Below are 20,613 nucleotides of genomic sequence, written 5' to 3'. Positions count from 1 at the left end.
GGGTTTCCTCTACCGTTCGGCGACCCTGACCCTCGACGACCCTCGTTTCCGATAAAATAAAGAGGAACAAGAAGAAAAAAAAAAGAGAAGAAGAGGAAGAAAAAAAAGAGAAGACGACGCCCACGTCACTTGTGGGACGTGGATGTAGTGTCCGACACCGACGGCCACATGTATCTCACACCCACGATACTTGCTATTTAGGGTTTCCTCTACCGCTCGGTGTCCCTCGACGACCCTCGTTCCCGATAAAAAAAGAGGAAGAAGAAGAAAAAAAGAGGAGAAGAAAGAATAGAGGAGGAAGAAGAAGAAAAAAAGATGAGAAGAAAGAATAGAGGAGTAACCTATTCTTTCTTCTTCTCTTTTCTTCTTCTTCTTCCTCTTCTTTTTTTATCCTTGAAGCGTTGTCGAGGCCACCCCAAACCCTAGAGAAGCAGCGTTGAGGTCACCCCAAACCCTAGAGAAGCAGCGTCAAGGCCACTAATTAATATTAGTTCTACGTTTGCCACTAATATATCCATCTGTCATGTTTGAATAATAATTGCCATGTTGTCAATATTTGTAGAAACTATGGACACCGCCCGAGACGAAGTACAAGAAGAGTTGTTGGCGGACATAATCGCACGAGGAAGTGATGCCGTCGTCTCGTTGTTTCTCAACGACACTGATGGTCTGGAAGCAGCTGGCTATGATTATGATGGCTCCGGTGACCTAATGCCGGTGCAAGAAGGAGACCGTGAGGACGGCTCCGGTGACCCAATGCCGGTGCAAGAAGGAGACCATGATGACGTCTTCAGTGACCGAACCGAGTCCGGCCAGGTATATATATTAGTTAAGCTTCTGCTGACTAGCTAATTGATGCATTCATTGTTTTGGTATGTACACATATTAATTAAGTCTTTGTTCTTTTTTCTAGCCCTCCGGATCAAGCACAACTTCGGTAAAGAGACGAGGCCCAAAGAAAAAGTTGAGCTCGGATGAAAAGTTTGAGATCATAGCAATCGTGCCCGACGGCCAACCGATTGAACCCCTCCGGACAAAGAGCGCATTTGTTGCTTAGTGCGGGGTTTTGGTTAGGGACAAGATCTCGATCAGCATCCAGCAATGGTTAAAGCCGGCTACAGAAGACCCTGAGGTGTCTTATGTCAATGATATGTAGAAAAATGATCTTTGGATTAAGCTGAAGTCAAATTTCACCCTACCGCCAGAGGATGATCCAAAGAAGCCAGTTAAAGAGCAATTAATCAAGTCTTTTGCTCTTAAGAGGATGGCAGCACTATTCAGGAGGTGGAAGAAATAGCTGAATAAGTTTGTCAAAAATAAAGAGACACCAGAATTCAAGGGCAGATATGAGAAGATCAGAGATCACTGGCCCGCATTTGTGGCCCACAAGACATCGGAAAAGAGTAAGAAGATGACGGCGACAAACAAGCAAAATGCTGCGAAGAAGAAGCATCACTATCGCACGGGGTCAGGTGGCTACCTCGTAGCCCGGCCTAAGTGGGCCAAGACTGAGAATGATCTGGTTGATAAAGGGATCGAACCAGAGACAATTAACTAGCCAGACCGTTGTCGGACTTGGTTCTTCGGGGCTGGCGGAACCTTGGACCCTGTAACAGGGAAGTGCATTTGGATGAACGATCAAATGGACATACCAGTCAGGAAGCTTCAGCAGTATATCGAAGCAGCGCAGCAAGGGACGTTCTTTCCAGATAGAGAGAACGACGAGCTCACAATGGCCCTAGGGAATCCTGAGCACCCTGGACGGACACGAGGCACGCCAGGCTCCATTCTGTGGAAGGTTGGGTTTCCGGACGCCGGTGGTTACAAATCCTAGGAGAGTAGGAAAAAATTGTAGAAGACCCAAATGCAGGCGCTGCAAGCAAGGGTACAAGCGATAAAGGAACAAGAAGCAAATCGCAGCAAACATACTGCCGAAGCTTCCCCCGAAGCTACCCCGCCATCTCAGCGGAGAAGCAGCGTGGCTTCCACCGAGCTGCTTCAGCCGGAGCATGCCTTGACGGCTCCTACCAGCTATCCCGTGGATGCTATCACGGAGTCTCAAAATTGCCACCTTATGACGCAATGGATGAATTTGAAGGTCAAGGCGGCTGTTGGCTCTGTTTATCCTACTGAACCCGGCGCAACTTTTCACTACCGGCCGATTCCAGAAGGATATGCTAGGGTGATGGTGGATGAAATAACGGAGGGATTTGAGGACCTCCAGCTTGACCACCCTACCGGTGAAGGGGAGAATAGGCTGGGGTCTGCTCTGAAGACTCCATGCCTATGGCGGAAGGAGCTCATCAACCTTCCGAACAGGACGCCTCCGCCTCCTCCTCCTCCTCCTCCTCCGACAAGTCAGGGCACTCCGCCTCCTCCTCCGGCGAGTTAGGGCACCCCGCCTCCTCCACCGCCTCCTTCTCCGGCGAGTGACGATCAGGGCACTCAACCGGCTCCTTCTCCAGCGCATGGCGGCACTCCGCCTCCTTCTCCGCCTACGCCGACGCGCCCAAGCAGCCAGCCTCCTCCTTCTCTGCCTCGTCAGCAAGGGCAGAAGAGACCTGCCGCCGCTCCGGCTGCTCCGGTGCGTCGTAGTCCTTCTCCTCCGCATCGTAAGCAATTAAAGAAGACAACCGCTCTGTCTGCTCTGCCGGTGTCTAGTAGTACAGCCAGAGGCGGGAGGAAATATAGATTCGGTCCTTCTCTGAAGACTCTAGAGAAGTTACCATACGAGAGGACCCCAGAGGAGAACACTGAGATTGCACGAGAAGAAGTGAGGAACTACTTTGAAGGGGTGAAAGCAAAGAAACATCCACCTCCGGAGGAGAAGGTAGATCCGGTGAAAGCGAAGCGCACTCTGGCTGCCCTGACAAAACCACCCAAGTCTCCACCGAAAGGAAACTATGAGCACATTATTGGAAAGGAATTTGCCGAAGCGGAGCGGTCGGGAAGTACTGTCAGTGATCAAAGGCTGAAAGAACGACGAGCTGGGAAACAAATTGCCCAGCTCGGCGAATAAGCGAAGCAATCGTGCCCCCCGCTCAAGGTGCCTAGCGACAACATCGCTAATGATCCGAGGATGGTGCCCGGTTATAGCAATCTTGGCAATTACCTGCCCAACGATTTACATTGTGATTTCATGGAGGTGCAGATACAAAGATACGAGTACGGGAAGCCTCTCGTCAAAGATGAAAGATCTCTATCAACAATGATGCGAAGATCGCATGATTGGTACTTGAAAATCTGCAGAGATTCTGGGGGGAGGAGTACTTTGTATTTGAAAGTTAAAAAGGAGCATGACCTCGTTGGAATTGAACTGTTGCATATTCCATTTGAGGAGTTCTTTCAGTTTTTCAATCAATTGGCCCTCGATAAAACAACGGTCACCTGCTACTGTCTATAAGTAGTACTACTTCTGTCATTAAGTCTCTCTATATAGCTCAGCTCTTTCATTGCATGTATTTATAATCATCCTCACTATATTATGCTGATTGAAGATCGCCGAATTGAAGAAAAGACAAGTCGGTGATATTGGGTTCATTAACACATATCTCATAGATGCAACTCAGGTTAAATTTCATGCCGCAGCTACCGAGGCCAACTTGCTATGATCGTTGGTAATAAATGAAAACAAAGATATAATACTCTTTCCTTACAACTTCAAGTGAGTGTTACTGTCTTGTGCATATTCGGTTTCCCTTATATATTAGTCAAGGTTATAGTAATGTAATTGATGAGTTATGCATGTGTGTGCAGTTACCACTATATTCTCCTAGAGATTAAGCTTGATCAGGGACTAGTAACCGTCTTAGACTCAAGACGAAAAGATCCCCAGGACTATGCGGACATGACTCAAATGCTCGAGAAGTAAGTTAAATCAATCATTATCCACCATATCAGCAACTTTGTTCATTTCCTGATATATCAAGTAATTGTTTTCTTTGTCTGGCAGGGTTTGGAAAAAATTCTCCAAAAAAGCTCCAGGACTCCCGAAGAAGCTGCAATTTAGACACCCGAAAGTAAGTACTATAGTAGCATGTTCCGCGCATCTCCTATTGATTTGGCATTCTTGCTTATCAGTTTGATTGACCTCTATTTCTTGTAAAGTGGTTGTGGCAGGAACAAGGGAATGATTTCTGTGGATACTACGTTTGCGAGTCCATCCGCCACACGACCTGTGAGCGGGGCTACACTGACGAACAATATGAAGTACGTAAATAACAACATTCACAATTTTATTTTATTACCATCATTTGTGTTGAGTTTCATTCATTCATATATATATATATATATATATATATATATATATATATATGTATGTATTGACCCCCTTCTTCAAATTAGATGTTTCGGAAGTGGGATGAACTCCTAGCACCAGCTCGCATGCGAGCAATTCAAGAGGAATTGGCGGCATTCTTTCTTGATCACGTGATCGCTGAAGACGGAGAATACTATGTGGACCATGAGTCCGTATGATTATATTTGTAAGAGATAATTATTGTATATATGTAGCCGGTAGTGTCGGATAGATATACGAGAACTTGTTGTTCGACCAATCTCTCGGAGAAGGAGAGGTGGTCGATATCACTTCTCTCTGTATGCATATATGTTCATGACGATCTTCTGTTTCCTTCGTTTGCTTACTAGCTAGCTAGCGTGTCTAGTCCTGTCTATACGTATGTATAGTACGTAGCGTCGACCAAGCACTGACATAAGAGAGGACACTTCTCTCTATTAATTATAGCTAGCTAACACAATATATGAAACACCTAAATTAATCCCCCAAAACCCCCAACCCCCCCCCTTTCAAAAAAAAACAAAAACCCCAGCCACAGAAATGCTGACGCGTGGATGCCTATTGGTCCCGGTTGGTGCCACCAACCGGGACCAAAGGGTCTCCTACCTGGGCTCCGCGCATAGGACACGTGGAGGCCCATCAGTCCCGGTTCTGGATTGAACCGGGACTAAAGGGACATGGCATTAGTACCGACCCTTTAGTCACTGTTCAGGAACCGGGACAAAAGGCCCTTACGAACTGGGACAACAGGCCCTTTTTCTACCAGTGTTATGCTATCTTGAGACAAGCCACTAATGAAACCTATGGCCCCCGGGTCTATTCTCCATCATACAAGTTTCCAAAATATTTTATTTGCAATCTTTACTTTCAATCTATATCATAAAAATACCAAAAATATTTATCTTATTATTAATATCTCTATCAGATCTCACTCTTGTAAGTGGCCGTGAAGGGATTGACAACTCCTTTATCGCGTTGGTTGCGAGGTTCTTATTTTTTGTGTAGGTACAAGGTGACTTGCGCGTGGTCTCCTACTGGATTGATATACCTTGGTTATCAAAAACCGAGGGAAATACTTTCCCTGCTTTACTGCATCACCCTTTCCTCTTCAAGGGAAAACCAACGCAGTGCTCAAGAGGTAGCAAGAAGGATTTCTAGCGCCGTTGCCGGGGAGATCTACGCCAAGTCAAGACATACCAAGTACCCATCACAAACTCTTATCCCTTGCATTACATTATTTGCCATTTTCCTCTCATTTTCCTCTCCCCCACTTCACCCTTGCCGTTTTATTCGCCCTTCTTCTGTTTGTCTTTCCATTTGCTTTGATGTCTTACTTGGCTCGTTTGCTCGTTTGGTTGGAATAGTTGTTTATTTATTGCTAAACAGAGAATCTAAGACCTATGGATCCTCATCCACTTGCTAATATTTTTGAGAGATCCAATTATGATGAACCAATTGCTAGTGAGTTCTGTGCACTAGATTATCTTTATGAAGTTTTGCTTCAAATTCATGAATCTGGAAATTGTGATGAAATACTTTATGGAGTGATTCATGATGGATCTTTGAGTGGAAAGCATGATTGCAATGATGATAGTATAAATTCTATTAAAGTCAATTGTGCTTGTAATATGCAAAACCCTAAGCTTGGGGATGCTAGTTTTGCTATGTCTACTACTTGTTGCAATGATCATGATTGGGGTGATTCTTCTTTTGATCTTGAAAATTTATTTAAGCCCCATGATGAATATGAGATTGATAATAATGCTTGCAATAATATTGAAAGTGGGTTTGGAGGAGTGTCAACTTTAGATCCCACATATTTGTAGAATGTTCAATCTGATGAAGTTTTTGATAAAAGTGGGTTTGGAAAGGTCATGACTTTAGTTAATGTTAATCCCACTATTTTGGAAGAGTGTCAACTTTAGTTAATGTTAAACCCACTATTTTGGAAAATTTATTTAAGCCCCATGATGAATATGTTTTGTGATAGCTATATTTTTGAATTTGACTATGATCCTACATGTAATTATTATGAGAGAGGAAAATATGGTGGTAGAAATTTTCATGTTACTAAATTACCTCTCGTTATGTTGAGATTGCTATTGTTTCTTTCCGCTTCCTTGCATATGCTAGTTTTTGCTTGCCTTGATAATTTGTTTGCCTATAAGATGCCTATGCATAGGAAGTATGTTAGACTTAGATGTGTTTGTCATGTGTTTTATGATGCTCTCTTTGTGCTTCAATTCTTGTCTTTCATGAGAGCATCGTTGAAATCTTATGCCTAGCTATAAGGCTTTAAGGAAAAGCGCTTGTTGGGAGATAACCCAATATTTTTCCTTGCTGTTATTCAATAATTAATTTATCTAGCCTATGTTTTGGTTGTGTTTTTTGTGTTTAATTAGTGTTTGTGCCAAGTAGAACCGTTGGGAAGACTTGGGGAAAGCCTTTTTGATCTTGCTGTAAAAAACAGAAACTTTAGCGCTCACGAGAATTGCTGCCATTTTTTATTGGAGTTCTATTTAGTTAATTATTTTTTAAGATGATTAATAGATAAATTCCTCATGTCCAGCAATTTATTTTAGAATTTTTGGGGTTCCAAAAGTGTGCGTTAGTTACAGATTACTACAGACTGTTCTGTTTTTGACAGATTCTGTTTTTCATGTGTTGTTTGCTTATTTTGATGAATCTGTGGCTAGTAATGGAGTTTATAAACCATAGAGTAAGTTGTAATACAGTAGGTTTAATACCAATATAAATAAATAATGAGTTAATTACAGTACCTTGAAGTGATGTTTTGTTTTCTTTCGCTAACGGAGCTCACGAGATTTTCTGTTAAGTTTTGTGTTGTGAAGTTTTCAAGTTTTGGGTAAATATTTGATGGATTATGGAACAAGGAGTGGCAAGAGCCGAAGCTTGCGGATGCCCAAGTCACCCCAAGGTAAATCGAAGGACACCAAAAAGCCTAATCTTGGGGATGCCCCGGAAGGCATCCCCTCTTTTGTCTTCATTCATTGGTAACTTTACTTGGAGCTATATTTTTATTCACCACATGATATGTTTTTTGCTTGGAGTGTCTTGTATGATTTGAGTCTTTGATTTTTAGTTTAGCACAATCATCCTTGTTGTACACACCTTTTGAGAGAGACACACATGAATCGGAATTTATTAGAATACTCTATGTGCTTCACTTATATCTTTTGAGCTATAAAGTTTTTGCTCTAGTGCTTCACTTATATGTTTTAGAGCACGGTGGTGGTTTTATTTTATAGAAATAATCGATCTCTCATGCTTCACTTATATTATTTTGAGACTCCTTTAGAACAACATGGAAATTTGCTTTTAGGCATAATAAAAACTTTCATATAAGTGCATTGAATACTAAGAGAAGTTTAATACTTGATAATTGTTTTGAGATATGGAGATGGTGATATTAGAGTTATGCTAGTTGAGTAGTTGTGAATTTGAGAAATACTTGTGTTGAAGTTTGTGATTCCCGTAGCATGCACGTATGGTGAACCGTTATGTGATGAAGTCGGAGCATGATTTATTTATTGATTGCCTTCACTACAAAAAAAGACACATCCGTGACATTTTGGGCCGAATGAATTTTTTTTTCTGTCATACATATGACACTTCTATGACGATAATTGTGACAAAACCCGATATCATCATATATGTGGTGGGTTCCTACTTCTATGACAAAAAATCATGACAGAAAATGGGCTTTTCGTCCTGGGCGGGCCGGAGACGCGGCTGCATGACATTCTTTGGGCCGTCCATGACGGAAAAAACTATGGTAGAAGCGAGGGGGAGGAAAATTTCGGGGAGTTCCCGCTTACGGTGGGAGGTCGGGGGCCGAGCGATGCGTGTTTCTCTCGTACACGTACGCGCGTGTGTGCGAGGCGTTGGCTCTAACTGAACCCGAGCGAGGCGTTGGACTCTAACTGAACCCGAGCGATTGCACTGCAGGCTACGCGTTACAGAACCCGAGCGATCGATCGATGGATGTTAACTGAACCCGATCGAGCGATTCCTTCGCTACTGCTGCTAACTGAAGCCGATCGATGCTGCCTCTGGGATGAACAATGAGCGTTGTGGGGGGGTTTGGATGAATAGTGAGCGGTGGCGTTGCCTCTAGATGAACAGGACCCCATGGTGTGGTGGAGGGCTGGATGAATAGTAGACGATGGAGGGGTGCCCATGGAGGGGTGGTTGAACAGGACCCCGTGGTGTGGAGGGCTGGATGAATAGTAGATGGTGGAGGGGTGCCCATGGAGGGGTGGTTGAACAGTAGCCAGTGGAGTAGCGCGCGGTGGAGGTTGGATGAACAGGAGCCCTAGGAGGCTGGAGGAGGTCGACGGTAGCCCGTGGAGGCTGGAGGAGGTCGACGGTGGAGATGAACAATATCCCATGGAATCCTGTTTTGCGGTACGCCACACCCCTCCCGATCAACAGGACCCCCGTTTCAACCGTAGGAGTTCCGTTTCGTCCGTTTTGCGGTACGCCAGACCCCTCCCGATGAACAGGATCCCGTTTCGAACGTGGTCGGTCAAACACAGGGCCGTTTCCTCCGTTGTGCGGTACGCCAGGCCTCGTTTCCATCGCCTGTTCCGTCCAAGCCCTCCTGGTGAACACGACCACGCATTTCGTTCCGACCCAGCCGGTTGGCTCCCAGGCGTTCCATTGCCTCCCTATGAACACAACGCATTCCATTGCCTCCCCATGAACACGAGCATTTCGTTGCCTCCCCATGAACACGATGCATTCTGTTGCCGCCCCATGAACACGACGACGACGTTGTTTCTCTGTTCCGACCCAGCCATGTACACGAGCCCTGCCGTACATATGCGCGAGTAGGCGTTCGAGGCCTCGCCCGTATATACACATACGTGGTCGTATTTTCTTTCTTGCACCCTGGCCATTGTACGTACGTGTACATGCTACGTGCACGCCAATACTACGACACGTACGTGCCTCTACTACGACACGTGCGCGCCTCTATATGCACCAATATATATGTACGTACACGTTCGTGACCAGAATGACAACGCTATGTACGCTTCAACCAGGTGGGTCCCGACTGTCAGGCACTTCCTTGCCTGCGAAGATGTAGCTGGTGGGTCCCAGCAGTCAGGGAGGCGAATCATTTTTTCCCCGACGCACTTTGGGTATCCCTCCGACGAGGATCTCCAACCCAGCGCCAAGCTCAGCCTGTTCTTCAAGGGCGTGGCGACGGCACTCCAGCGGCTCCGGGAGAGGATCCCAAAGCAGCTGGCCGACGAGTCGCGCAAAATCTGCACTGGGGTTCTCCAGAAGGTGCTGATGAAGGTGGCCTTCCGCAATCCAGGCCTCAGCTTCACCAACGTCCTCAAGTCCTTGCCGCCAGACGCCGATCGGGACACACTCAAGGCCCTTGTCACACCCATTATGGACAAGGTGAGCGAGATCAAGAGGGTTGAGGGCGACCGCGTAGACTAGGCCGCCCATTTCTTCTTCTCCTTTGTTCCCTCGCACACAAGTTTGCCGGGGGGAAGGTGAAGATTGTGGTATGGACCAGGTGTTGTTCAAGCAAAGTTTTGCCTTGCCGGGAAGCAAACGACAGAAAAGCTAAGTTGCCAAAGTTTGGGCAATCAGTTCTTAAATTTTTGAGTTATTTTCCTCGAACGACCTTGCTTTGTATGGAAAACCTGTGCGTGGAGGAACCAACTCGTGGTTAGTTGCGCCCTTACTTTGTTTCGAGTCCGCTCAACAACTTAAGTGTGCTGCATCTAGTCGCGACAAGGTTTCTTGTCGGAAGCAGCGCCGCCAGCAGGCTGCTGAAGTTCCACACTCAGCGCTCGCGGCTCGGGTGCCTGCGCCGACAAGTTCCCTAGAAGCGTAGGGTAAAAACATACAAAGGAAGGAATCTAGTAGAGGAAATAACATAGCAATTGATAACAGAAATAAAGTTATATTACAAGATAACTTGTCGCTGCTCTAACAGACTGTTTTCATAACATGATTAGCAGCGACAAAGGAGAAGAAGAAATGGGCGGCCTAGTCTACGCGGTCGCCTTCAACCCTCTTGATCTCGCTCACCTTGTCCACAATGGGTGCAACAAGGGACTTGAGTGCGTCCCGATCGGCGTCTGGCGGCAAGGACTTGAGGATGTTGGTGAAGCTGAGGCCTGGATTGCGGAAGGCCACCTTCATCAGCACCTTCTGGAGAACCCCGGAGCAGATTTTGCGCGACTCGTCGGCCAGCTGCTTTGGGATCCTCTCCCGGAGCCGCTGGAGCGCCGTCGCCACGCCCTTGAAGAATAGGCTGAGCTTGGCGCTGGGTTGGAGATTCTCGTCGGAAGGATACCCAAAGTCCTCCATCCCCAGCTGCGCCAGCTCCTCGCTGATGACTGCGGCAATATTCACCAGACCCTCGGTCCAGTGCTCCACAGTGTCTCTGAACGAGTTCTGGGTAACTGCGATGCTCTCTAGCAGCGCCTTGTCAGCTTTGACCTTCTCCGACAAGGTCTTCTCCCGCTCCTTGGCGGCCTCCAGCGTCTGCATCAACGTGGCCAGCTTCAACTCCAGGACCGCATTGAAATCCTTGGCGGCGCTAAGCTCCTTGCCCCTCTCAGAGAGAAGACCTTGCAGCTCACTGTGGGCGGCAGCATCCTTCTCCCGCTCACGCTTGAGCGCGGCAAGCTCCTCGCCGCTCTTCCCGATGTTGGCCTCCAGCTGCGCCACCTTCTCCTCCAGCTCTTTTGGCATCCTCTGCGATTGCGGCAGCGTCCTTTGCCGACTTGAGCGCCCCGCCAAGTGCTTGCTCGCGCTCGGTGAGCTCCTCCTCGTAGCTATCGAGGTTGGCCTTCTGCTGCACCAATTCTCCTTCTCGCGCGGACTGCTTCTCGGCGGCCAGCCTTTGTTCCTCCTTAGCCTCGGCCTTCTCGAGAAGGAAGGCCGTGCGCTCCTCGTCGAGTCGCTCCCGCTCCTGTGCCAGGGACCGGAGAACTTCTTGATTGTGGCCCCGGAGCTCCTCCGCGCGCTTCTCCATGTTAACTCCCGCCTTCGCGACAAGCGCTTCCCGGGAAGCCAGCTTGGCTTGCCGGGCGCGGTAGAGTGACAGCAGCTTCCGCAGCAGCTGCTCCTCCTCAGGCTCGCCACTGCTGCTGCTGGGCGCGTCGACCAACGACAGGCCAGCAGAGGCGAGCACCTCCCCATCAAAAGTTTCCCCCTCGACCGGCGCCCTGGAGCTCGACGCCCAGGGTAGCTTGATGAAGATATCGTCGCCGGCCTTCAAGTAGGCACCGGGCTGGGGCTCCTTGGAGCCCGGCCCCGCAGCAGCGGCAGAAGGATCGGCGGTCGGTGCAGCGCCTGGCGCTCCTGCGGCCTTAGGGTCGTCAGTGCGATCGCCCGACCCCTCGCCGGCTTCTGCGGCGGCAGCCTTGGCGGCCTCCTCGCCGGCGGCCTCATCAGCACCGGTCCCTTCCTTGCCGGTGCCCTCTGTCTCCATTGGCTCAGCCGCAGATGGGTCTGAAGAACGAAGAAGGGAGAAAAATCAATCAAAAATCCAAGAGAAGAAAATCAGAAGAAGAAGAACCCAAGGGAAAGTTTTTGGACAAATGAATTACCTGTGCCAAGATCTGCAGTTGCGGTCTCGGCCGCTGCAGGATCGACGGTGCTGCCCCTTGCCGGAGAGTTCTCCCTTGCCGGAGAGCGCTCCCTTACCGGGAACCCCTTCCTTGGCGGCGTAGTCGAAGCAGATGGCACTTCGGGACCAGCTTCTGGGCGCTCCTGATGTGGCTGCTCTGCTCCTACACAAATCAACAAGCAAGATATCAACAAAGGAAAAAGCACTCATGCGCGCCCAACAGCAGAAAGGCGGGCAGAGCCCGCAATAGAAGAACAACGCGAAGAATGGGTACCCGTTTGGAGCCAGTTCCGAAGCAGCGGCTGGGAGTACCCTCGTGCGCGGATGCGCCCGCGTCTCTGTCGCCCAAAAGAGGTAGAAGTACTCCCTCAGCTCCTGCACGCCGAGCTGGGGGGAGAAGATCGCCCGCTCCTTCCGCAGCGCCGCGAGCCGCTGCGCCTCGGCCGACTTCACGCCCTTTCCCTTGTCGGCTTTCGGAGCCATGGCGGAGGTGGTGGGGGAGGTCGACGGTGTTGGTGATGCTGATGGCAATGGGGGGCGGAGCGCTCCTCTCTCGGCTTCGAGAAGAAGGGGGGAGCAGCGGAGGTTCGTGAAGATGGAGTAGTAGCAACCAGCAAGGGGGAACGAACTGCCCCTGTTTCCTCTGCTTATAAAGAGGGACGGGGCGGATGTTTCGCCCTTCCGAATAAAGAACCACCCACGATCTCTCCCACGATGCCGCATTCAACGCATGCCGTTAGGGGAGAGCGCGGTGGATACGGAGCGAGATTCGGCGTGGCCCAGTCCGCGTGTGCCCGTGCCCTGTCTTGGGCCTGGCCCAACAGCGCTCGGCACCGTGTCTGGCCCAGGCCCGGGGGCTCCTGTCGGTGTACTAGAATAGGGGTACCCTAGTACCCCGAACTTGTGCACGGGCAGTTGCAGCACCCCGCGGCAAGGCTTGCCGGGCGAACGCCAAGATCCTCCATGGTTCCCTTGGGGCCATTCAAGAACAAAGTATTTAAGCTCAGGAGACAAGGCCCCGGCAAGAGGAGCTTGCCGGGAAGGCCAACCAAGGCACTCCAAGGAACTTGCCGTGACGCGCCACGCGCTCCGGCAAGGCAACAAGGCCCCGGCAAGAGGAGCTTGCCGGGAAGACCAACCAAGGTACCTCGAGGCCCGGTGAGCGACAAGCTTCCGGACCCGACAAGATAACAACAGCGGCAAGGCGCTTGCCGCGGCAGGCGGCCACTCTGTGCCCACGCTCCAGCGCATCCACCAACGTGTCGCTCTGGGGGCCTCTCCAGGCGCGCGTGGCGGGAGGCTGTGCAGCCAGCAGTGCGCAGTGGCATGCGAAGCTGACAAGATCGCCATCGTGGCGAACGGTGGCGCCCCTAACGGTCCTTTTCTGCACTGTTTGGGCAACCCAGACGGACATTTAATGCCCTTGTCCCCTGCCGTCAGGGTTAGGTAGGGTGCACTGTACAAGTAACTGTACCAACCACCCTACCTTTTTACATTTGTACCCTTCTCTGCGTTGCCACCTGTCGGTGACCCCTTGAGCATATAAAAGGAGGCCCATGCGCAACCTAGGAAAGGTTCGATTCATTCGTGAGCTAGAAAACACTTAGCTCTCGCAAGCAAGAACATAATAGAACCAGACAAGCAGCAGTAGGAGTGTTATCTCTCTGGAGAGCTCCGAAGCTGGGTAAACTGCTCGTGTGCTTCGCCTCGATCTGCTCTTCGTGTGATCTCCGGCCCCCGCCGAACCGAAAGGGGCCCGGTCCGCCGGCCCCATAGGTGTTCGTGGATCAGTTTCCCCGACATCACTCTTTCCTATCCAAATAATTGCCGCATGACAAAATTCAGCTCCATTTGCCTAGCACATCTTCCTCGGCAAATTTCCAAAGTTTTTGTCCACCTAGAAGCATTGTGAAGGAAGTACCTTTTTTATATATCCAAATGACATGAAATTTATACAGTTCCTTCATATGCCCAAATTATCACCCTCCTCCAAATTGCAGCTCAGTCAAATCATCTATGTGAGCCCAGGTTCAATTTATATTTTATGGCAAGATTGGCACGTTGCAAAGCAAGTGTTATCTAGACCCCTCCTATTACCCTCAAACTCTTTGGGCACTCTTCCATACCCAAATCATTGCCACATGATAATATTCAACTCCATTTTCCTAGTAAATCTTTCTCAGGAAATTTCCAAAGTTTCTACCTCGAGAGAAGCTTTGTGAAGTAAGTACTAGCTAGGCTTACCCAAATGATCTGAAAATCTACCAGCGCATGACCATACCTATGTAACTTACCTACACCAAATTTGAGCTCATTTCATTCATCCAATTTCTCTCACTAGTCTTCCCAAGTTTCTGTCCATAGAAGAGCATTGTGAAGGAAGTACCACTTTGGCATGTCCAAATGGTGTTAATTTTCTACGGTGCTTTCCAATGCCCAAATAACCATCCTCCACCAAATTTCGGCTCAATCCATTCATTATTTTGAGCCCAACTTCAACATTCATATTTCTATCCAGTGTGGTACTTTGCAAAGCTAGTACCACCTAGGATCCTCCTTTTGATCCGAAAATTTGTGAAGACATTCTTCTTAGTAGATGATCATCTTCAGCCAAAACTCACGCCCATTGGCCATGTGCATTTCCCGTACTGCAAATCAAACACTTGGCTGCTAATTCATCTTTGAGCATAGGTCGGTCTCCTCGTGAGATTTTTCTGTTGTAATTTTCTTCCTAGCACCTACCTGGGGAGTGCCCAACCCACTAGACATGCCTAGGCCTCCCAGAACGCATGTCAATGCCAAGGTCACGCGGTGACCACGCACCAGGCATGCGAGTTCACGCGCTTTGGAGTTGGGGCCTTGGGCCACCACCCAAACCTCGATGTATCACCACCAAACCATGTATTTATGCTTAAATAGATACTTATGTAACTAGAAATGATATTTGAAAAAAAATAAAAAACAAACAATAAGGCAACTGTAGTTCAAATTTGACCCGCTTGCTCCTGAATCAACGGGGTTTTTGTCTTTTTAACCAGAGGTGGATCAAAACTTTTGACACCCAACCATTTTGTCAATTGTGCATTAAATATGGCCTAGTATTTTAGAAAATTGATTTGGTCCAATTTTGCAACCAATATATGGTCCTTCACAAAAAGAACTCAATTTGGGCACTCGGAAAATGGAAAATGAATTTTCCATGCAAAGAAAATGAAAACTCCCTTAGGCAACATTGTTTGGAATTCCAAGAAGCACCCTTGTGCACAATATGAGATCATTTGAACAAACTATGCCATGAATGTGGCCATAAGATTGATCATTTGGCTTGAAAACCCTGAATCTTCACGCGTGATAGCTCATTTCTGACAACACCTTTTTAAAATACTTGTCTTATTACAAGTTTATTATTTTTCCTGGAAACTTGATCACATATAATGACAAAATGTGAAGGTTTCCCAATTTTTTGATTTTTTTGAATTTTTTATGCCCGTTTCAAAATGCGGACAAAATGGCGGGCATGACCGTTCCTAGCTAGTGGTTGAATCTTGCAATTTTTTTGGTGTTTCTCTGATTAAATAGATACTTATGTACCTAGAAATGATTTTTGGAAAAAATAAAGAGCAAACTATGAGGCAGCTGCAGTTCAAATTTGACCCGCTTCCTACTGAATTAGCGGGAATTTGTCTTTTTCACCAGAGGTGGATCAAAACTTTTGACACCCAACCATTTGGTCAATTGTGAATCAAATATGGCCTAGTATTTTAGAAAAATGATTTGGTCCAATTTTGCAACAAATATATGGTAGGTCCTTCACAAAAAGAACTCAATTTGGGCACTCGGAAAATGGAAAATGAATTTTCCATGCAAAGAAAATGAAAAATCCCTTAGGAAACACTGTTTGAAATTCCAAGATGCACCCTTGTGCACAATATGAGATCATTTGAACAAACCATGCCATGAATGTGGCTATAAGATTGATCATTTGGCTTGAAAGCCATGAATCTTCATGCTTGATAGCTCATTTCTGAGAACACTTTTTAAAAATAATTTCCGTATTACAAGTTTATTATTTTTCCTGGCAACTTGTTCATATATAATGACACAATGCGAAGGTTTTCCAATTTTTTGATTTTTTTGAATTTTTTATGCCCATTTCAAAATGCGGTCAAAATGGCGGGCATGACCATTCATAGCTAGTGGTTGAATGTTGGAATTTTTTGGTGTTTCTCTGATTAAATAGATACTTTTGTACATAGAAATGATTTTTGAAAAAAATAAATAGCAAACTATGAGGTAGCTGCAGTTCAAATTTGACCCGCTTCCTACTGAATCGGCAGAAATTTGTCTTTTTCACCAAAGGTGGATCAAAACTTTTGACACCCAACCATTTGGGAAATTGTGAATTAAATATGGCCTAATATTTTATAAAATTTATTTGGTCCAATTTGAAAAAATTTATTTGGTAGGTTCTTCACAAAAAAATCTCATTTTGGGCACTCAAAAACTGAAAAATGTTTTTTTTCGTCCAAAGGAAATGAAAACTTCCTTAGGAAACATTGTTTTCCATTCCACTATGCACCCTTGTGCACAACATTTTTGAAAATTGATTTGGTTCAAATTTGCAACAAATATTTGCTAGGTTCTTCACAAAAAAACTCATTTTCGACACTCGAAAAATGGACGAGAGGTGGACGGAATACTTTAAAGAGGAAACCATTTGGTCAACTGTACATAAATACAGTCAAATATGTTCGAAAATTGCTGTGGTCCAATTTTGTAACTACTATTTGATAGGTTCATCACATAGAGAAAACAAAAAAATGAAACAAAAAGAAAAAAACGCATTTGCATAAGCTTAATTATCATTGGTGGAGATGTTTGTGCCATGGATTGATGACATGGCACACATCCAACCATCCATCCATCCACCCACCCAGCCGCAGACCAAACCCTAACTCCACTCCTCCGTCGGACTCCTCTCCCCCGATTCAGATCCACCCTTCGCCGCCGCTGCCACCTACCTCAAGATGATCCCGCCGCCCGGGCCCGCGCGCCACCACCGCTCTTCCTCTGCCCGCCGACCCACCCCGTTCCTGAGGCCTCGCTCGCCGGCTTCCGCCGCGGGGCCGAACCCAACCCAAGCCTCGCCGTGGACCAACTCCTCTCCCCCAACCCCGCCGCCGCGGGCCTCCTCTTCTCCAACCCCGGGCTCTCTAGCGTCGGTGCACCGCTGCCGCCCCCACCCTCTCCCCTTCCCAAGCTGCTTAGGCGGTGCCCAGATCTGCCACCGCCGTCCTCTACAACCACGCCCACGCAGCGGCAGATGAAGGAGGAGTTAGGGGCGGAGCGGCGGGGCCCTTCCTCCGCCTCCGTGGTACATGGCGTCTACGAGCCATTCCTCCGCCTCTACCTCGCCGACTCTCGTCGCCTCTGTGGAGTGAAGATCTTGGTAACGAATCCGAATCACCTCTGTTATGGGTTTCTTCTTCTTCCAATCCCTCCTTTCTTGATCTCACATCTCACACCTCCTCCCCTGATTTATTCAGACAGGACTGCCTCCCTCTACTGCCTCGCTCCCCACGGCGGTGAGGCGAGACCGACTGGCGACGCGCGGCAAGGTAACGCTCCCTCCCTTCCCTTCCCTTTTCCCCTGCTCCGCTCCAATTACCTCGCTCGAGCTCTTCGATCCGTATTCCATAAGCCGTGGGACTCGGGCGGATTTGGTAGAGGTCTAGATGATGAAGGGGGTCCATCATTGGAGATGAGAGGCGGATCCATTTCTCCCTCCCATCTTGGTGGACATTTGATTGGGACATTTGAGAGAGAGAGAGGGGAGAATGCGTCGGCCTACCCAGTGTTGGCTGTACTGTCGACATGCATGCTGAATCTCATGTCTCAAACAGTTTCAGAGCTTCAGGCTATGGCAGCAGCCTCTTTACTGTATTTCCTGGTTCCTCTGCGTATCTGTTTTCTTTAGCAAGATCAAACATCTTGTTTTTATTTGCTCGAGTGTTTGTTTTGCTCGAGTGTTTTTATTGTACACTTATGCTAGCTGTTATTGAAATTTTCCCTGTGAATTCCTTACTGAAATTTCCTCCTGTCGAATTATTAATGAAATTGCAAGCTTTGTTACTCAATTACAGAAGTATCATTGCTTGTTCAAGAACAAATGTTTGACTGTATCTCCAATGCACTCAATCATTCTTTGTGATTACAGTTTTGACTGTATCTCCAGCATTGACAAATACCATTGCTTGTTCAAGTTTATACTGGAGTTGCTTGTTCAACACTGATAAAATATCATTGCTTGTTTAAGGACTCCACTATACTAAAACAAATGTATTAATCCAGTATAAATCTCCAAGGATTATGTGCAAGCAATTTCTAGGATCAATATTCAGTTTAGATGCAGATCCAGTCAACACTAGGGATCAATAGTCAGTTAACACTATGATCAATACTCAGTGCAACAATATTTAGTTAACAGTATTCTTCTTCCAGGCCATCGGGGGAGCTCTGGCGGCAGCACAAGGAGCAGAGCGGCGGAGCAGCAGCACTGGCACGGGCTTATATATTGTTGGCTTGTAGCATAAATTGTTGACACGACAGCATAAATTGTTTGGCGTCTTGACACACTAATGCAATCGTACTGACAATTACTAGTAACCAAAATCATATAAAGGCAGTCTTCTCTCCTTTAAATTATATTTCATGAACTATATTGAACCACTACAGCTGCTATAGATTTGAGATTCACATCTTTTTACATTGCTTGCTCTAGGAAGTTACTGTTGCGTAGTTATCTTTTTGCACTGCATTTGTACAATTGTATATTGTTGCCACTACTAGGTGATTCCTTGAATTATTCAGTTCATTGTAGCATACCAGTTTGATGGAATGCCTAAGGTCTAAGGAGATAAACATTGGTATCCAGAATAGATGTACCTAAACCAATAGGCACAAAACATGCATATCGCTTTAATCCGCATTAGTGCGTCTAAGTGGTTATTGTATTGTAAGCTCCATCCATGGAGCAGTGAAATAAGCTGACGCTATATAACGTGCAGCTAGCTTGCTGTTTAGACATTTTCCTGTTTTTAAGTATTACTTTTCGCTATATCTGTGAATTGGATTGTCAATCTTTCCTGGAGTTGATTTTACGCTAGAGCTTCTAAAACTAACTAGTCCAGGGAAGAACTTCTTTCTTATCTTAATGTTTTGTAGAACCCCCAGATTGATCATATATATTGCATGCTATCATTCACGATAGATGTTCTGTCCATTGTTTTTAGTAATCAGATTACATTTCTGTTTGTTATGGTAATATAAAAAATATTTGTGTTGTCAAAATTTTCACAGTGTGTGCCTTTCATTTCTTTAGTTTGATTGTTTCTCTTGTATTCAATATGCTTTTAATGGCTGATCCTTCCATTCTTATTATGGCTATTTTCACAGGTGTTATGTGTTCTGGAAGATGGAAGAGGAAGAAAACTTATTTTTGTTGAACTAAATTTTTTGTTTTTTATTTTGCTGTACGTATCATTTGATAGTTTTGTATAGGAACAAGTGATACTATTTTGTAGGGCTTTATGGCCTGTGATGTAAACATATTTAGTGCTGAAATATGAAATTATTTGCAAAAATTTGTTGAAAAAGAGGATCATATGTATGAACATGTGAATGGGCTGAAAAGAGTACTGGACCAACTCCAGGATTGAATTATTATTTGAATGTATAAAAAGGCTGAATATAAACCAGAAATGGGTTGCACAAAATTGTACATATATTCTTGAAAGGCCAAACGTGCATAAAAATTGATGGGCTGACCAATTGGGCTTGGCCCATGTAGCTGACAAAAATTAACAAAAATAAATATACTAAATGGGCTGAATTGTTGGGCTCGGCCCATGTAAAACACCGAATCGGACCGGGCTGATTCTTGTGCCACATCAGCTTGCCACGCTGGATGCCTACGTGGCCTGAAGAGGTTGCTAGTGACCAAAAATTTGGTCGTGGAACCAACGACCTTTTATAGAAGGTCACTAATTTCAGTTTACGACCGCCAACTTTTGACTTTCTGGTTTTGGTCACAAAAAGGTCGCAAATGAAAAATCATGACCTTTCAGAGACCAATAGTGAGGGTCATAAGTTGACATATTTCTTGTAGTGGACGACGGCGAGGCCTAGGAAGGGGACGACGCAGAGCCGAGGAATAATTATTTTGCACGTAATAAGGAGGCACTTCCTTGTTGCGGCCGTGGACCCAGCTGTCAGCCTCTCCAAGTACAGTCCACGTCCGATGGAAGCCGTTCCTTGGCCACGTTGACCACGCCGCGCCGAGAGCACCAGGGCGGTGGACGACGACGAGGCCTAGGAAGGGTACGACGCGGAGCCGGGGAAGATGCGGCAGTGGATGCCCACGCGTTGAGGAGTACGAGGGTTCACTGGTTCGCTGCTGTGTGAGGCTGCCGTTGCCACAGAATAACAGGGGGTGTGGGTGAGTAGAGGGATGGCCTGGTCAGCGGTGGGAGTAGTAGGGGGCGGTGAGGCCTTCGTGCATTGCAGCCGGCCACGGGAGGCGGGAGCACGAGGCACGACCGGCGCTGATTTGGGCCGCTGGAGCAAGAAGACCAGAGGTTGAAGAAGCACTACGGCCGTTGGATGGACATCGTATGGTCACTTGAGCTAG

At 46.9% G+C, this 20,613-nt stretch overlaps 1 protein-coding gene across 1 annotated transcript in view; it reads left to right on the top strand.

Annotated features, from left to right (window-relative positions):
• The window catches only part of LOC119283406 (protein mono-ADP-ribosyltransferase PARP4-like), a 110,643-nt gene extending 92,131 nt beyond the window's left edge, over positions 1–18,512 (top strand). The window contains exons 2-4 of the mRNA XM_037562966.1: positions 16,917–17,373; positions 17,471–17,542; positions 18,426–18,512. Of these exons, the coding sequence (XP_037418863.1) occupies positions 16,917–17,373; positions 17,471–17,542; positions 18,426–18,512 (616 nt within the window). The remainder of the gene's footprint in view (positions 1–16,916; positions 17,374–17,470; positions 17,543–18,425) is intronic.
• The last annotated feature ends 2,101 nt before the right edge of the window (positions 18,513–20,613 follow it).

Source organism: Triticum dicoccoides, chromosome 4A (assembly GCF_002162155.2).
Source record: "Triticum dicoccoides isolate Atlit2015 ecotype Zavitan chromosome 4A, WEW_v2.0, whole genome shotgun sequence".
Taxonomy (NCBI): domain Eukaryota; kingdom Viridiplantae; phylum Streptophyta; class Magnoliopsida; order Poales; family Poaceae; genus Triticum; species Triticum dicoccoides.
Note: the sequence above shows the minus strand (reverse complement) of the source record. Positions and strands in the feature narration are given on the sequence as shown.